At 35.4% G+C, this 2,783-nt stretch overlaps 1 protein-coding gene across 1 annotated transcript in view; it reads right to left on the bottom strand.

The window, feature by feature from the left end:
- Positions 1-2,539, bottom strand: part of LOC104472465 (glycine receptor subunit alpha-2) — a gene marked incomplete at its 3' end in the record, with an annotated part of 50,244 nt that extends 47,705 nt beyond the window's left edge. Inside the window, exons 1-2 of the mRNA XM_010088160.1 lie at positions 2,472-2,539; positions 187-320 (exon numbers count right to left, since the gene is read on the bottom strand). Of these exons, the coding sequence (XP_010086462.1) occupies positions 187-320; positions 2,472-2,539 (202 nt within the window). The remainder of the gene's footprint in view (positions 1-186; positions 321-2,471) is intronic.
- Positions 2,540-2,783: the final 244 nt, after the last annotated feature.

Raw genomic sequence — 2,783 nt, 5'->3', positions numbered from 1 at the left:
CTGGACCCTCATTACCTACACTGCTCTTCTAGTCCTCCCCGTGGATCAACTGATCTCCATGACACGGTCACACTGGAAAACTGAAGTCGTTGAAAAGAGAATCAGAACCCAGAAGTAAAACCCTCAAACCTATAATCTGCCCAAAACATAATTGATTAATTAATCAGAAGTCTTAAAAAAACTTACCTTTAAAATTTGGTCTGATTCTAGCATCATACCCCGATGTCCTTCCCATCAATTTGTCCAAAAAATCTGAAGGAGACAGGGTCTGTGAGGGGGATTTTCCAGATCTTGAATCATGTTCTTTACAGAAAGTCGTCCTAAATAAATTATTAGCCACCATTAGCTAATATTTAGCTTGAATTATATTAAAGTCATAGAGGAATTATAGCACTAAATAAAATTGTCTCAATTCAGTGAATGTAGCAATTAATATTTTTATAGAACAATATATTCTAATTTTTATCTGAAAACTTTATTCTAGAAATAAAAATGAGCTTAAGGTAGTATGTATGGACACAATTTGCTATTTAGAAAAAAAAAAAACCCTCAGTTTTAAAAAGAAATTCATTACAGCTTTAACTTTAAAAGATTCAATTTACTCTTCATCTTAATGTGTAGAGCCATCTTCCAGGGACTTTGATATACTATTTCATATCATTGCTTTAATTACATGTATGCTGTTAAAACTATATGTTAACACTGGTTCAAGGTGGCCTTAAACTTCCAAACAGTAGCTGGCAACACTCTCCAAGCAACACTGAAAAATATTGGTTTTGTTAATGTTGGGAAGGATATAAATACAAAAAAAAAAAATGTTTTTTACAGATGATGCCCAACAAAGATTTTAAATCATGCTAGTGAATGTCTGGATTCTTCCGCGACATGGAAAAAAAGGTTCCAGAGTCAGTCACATCTGATCTTCGGGCTTTTTTAACAATCAACACTGAGTAATAAAATTTATCAGTATTATCACCAGCTGGTATTTATATGCAAGCTCTTGGAACACATCTCTGTTTTCGGGATTTAAGAGCCAACTTGTGGTACCGCATCATGCATGTGAAACGCTGTGTACATAGCGTACTACACATTGCAAACACATTATATATTGCAGAGAAAGACAATTTAGGAGTTCCCCGTGGTTGTTCCCTAGGGAAAAAGAAACTAGAATGAAATGGTCGTATTTGCTGTGTAGAGGCACAGATTTAATCATGAAGCATTATTATGATTCTTAAATAACCAATTCCATTCTATCTAAGTTTCAATGTAATCTTTGAGCTATATCAAAAGTAGTTCTATGACTGTGTCTTCTTAACCACTCTCTGTTTATATATTTGCCCAAAGGGAACCACTCAGTTTCAGGAACATTTTGTGGGTTTCTCATGCATCTATATGCAAGTATAAACAAGTTAGATGTACAGGTGAGTGTCTGAAATGAGAAAATATCCAGTCCTTTACAAAAGCACCAGAATTGTTAAAAGGCAAGGTGAGAGCAAATTCTCATGGCGTGATTCCCCACTTTTTTTCAGGTTCCATTTCCAGGGGGCAGTTGCTTCTTTTTGCTTTTGTCAATGACATGGTACCATTACAAAATATCTTTAATTTTAAATACATAATAAATTATATTCTCCACTTAAATACTAAAAACATTCAGTTAAGATAATAAAAACTGGAAAATTAATCCAGTGCACTTAGCTGGGATGTTCCTGTACAAATTACTTCTGTTTTCATTCAAAGCCCACTAGTTATGAGTTCCCCTGTGATCCCAGACTCAGGAATATAAACACTATTTCACTCTGTCACTGTATATATACCTTATTACTCACAGAAAAACACTTTATATGTGTACATATAGATACACAGCAGCATACTGTATGAGAATGAATCTCAGCTACAATTGTGTTTTGGTTAATAAGACTGATCTGTTTGCTTTGTACCGCAAAAAGTCAATAGCTGACGCAAAAGCTCATGAAACATTAAAAAAAAATTTAGAAACAACAATCTCATGCACTGGTAATTTAAGTGAGTACAGTACTGGTCTGTTCCAGGGTATCTGCAAAATCAGAGGGCTGATTCTCTAATTTCAAATTACTACTGGTTCAATCATTTCCAAAGCTTGAAGAGGAAAGAAGCTAGGCAACTTCCTAAACAACCTCTGGTGGGAGCAGAGAATCTACATCTTGGAAGAAAAACTGAAGAAAATGTTTTTAGCTATATTGATACTCAGTGAAAAAAACCATGTATTTGAATCAGAGAATTGGAAAACAGATCACCCAAACTTGAGATTATTATTTTTTGTGTTTGTTACCAAGCAACGAGTCTCCGAGTGTCAAAGGGATAGCCTCTACCGAAGGAACATTAAATACTCTCAAATACAGCAAACAAACTAGGTTAATGTGACGTAGTAACTTCATAGTTATGATTTCCACAACCTTTTGATAAATATCATCACATAGAGTCATATCACCTACCTGAAGTGGTTTGCCTCTAAGAAAAATGCGAACAAGGTTGTCAAAATTTTCACTAGCTGTCGGTTCATTCCTCCTGCTTTCTGTGACGATTTGGAAAATATCCCAGAAACGATTCCAGAGAGATGCAGGGAAAAAGTAAGCTGGTGCTGCCTAGATTCCCGAATTCAGCAATAATTTAATTTTCTTGACAATTAGGAAGAGAAGGTCTGGATCGCTACAAACTGGGGGTAAAAAAGAAATGCCAGTCCTTGGAATCATGGTCAGGTCAAGCCTAGGCTCATCTCCAGCAGCCAGCACAAAAGAGACAAAGCA

Source organism: Pterocles gutturalis, unplaced genomic scaffold, assembly GCF_000699245.1.
Source record: "Pterocles gutturalis isolate BGI_N339 unplaced genomic scaffold, ASM69924v1 scaffold1022, whole genome shotgun sequence".
Lineage (NCBI taxonomy): Eukaryota > Metazoa > Chordata > Aves > Pterocliformes > Pteroclidae > Pterocles > Pterocles gutturalis.
Note: the sequence above shows the minus strand (reverse complement) of the source record. Positions and strands in the feature narration are given on the sequence as shown.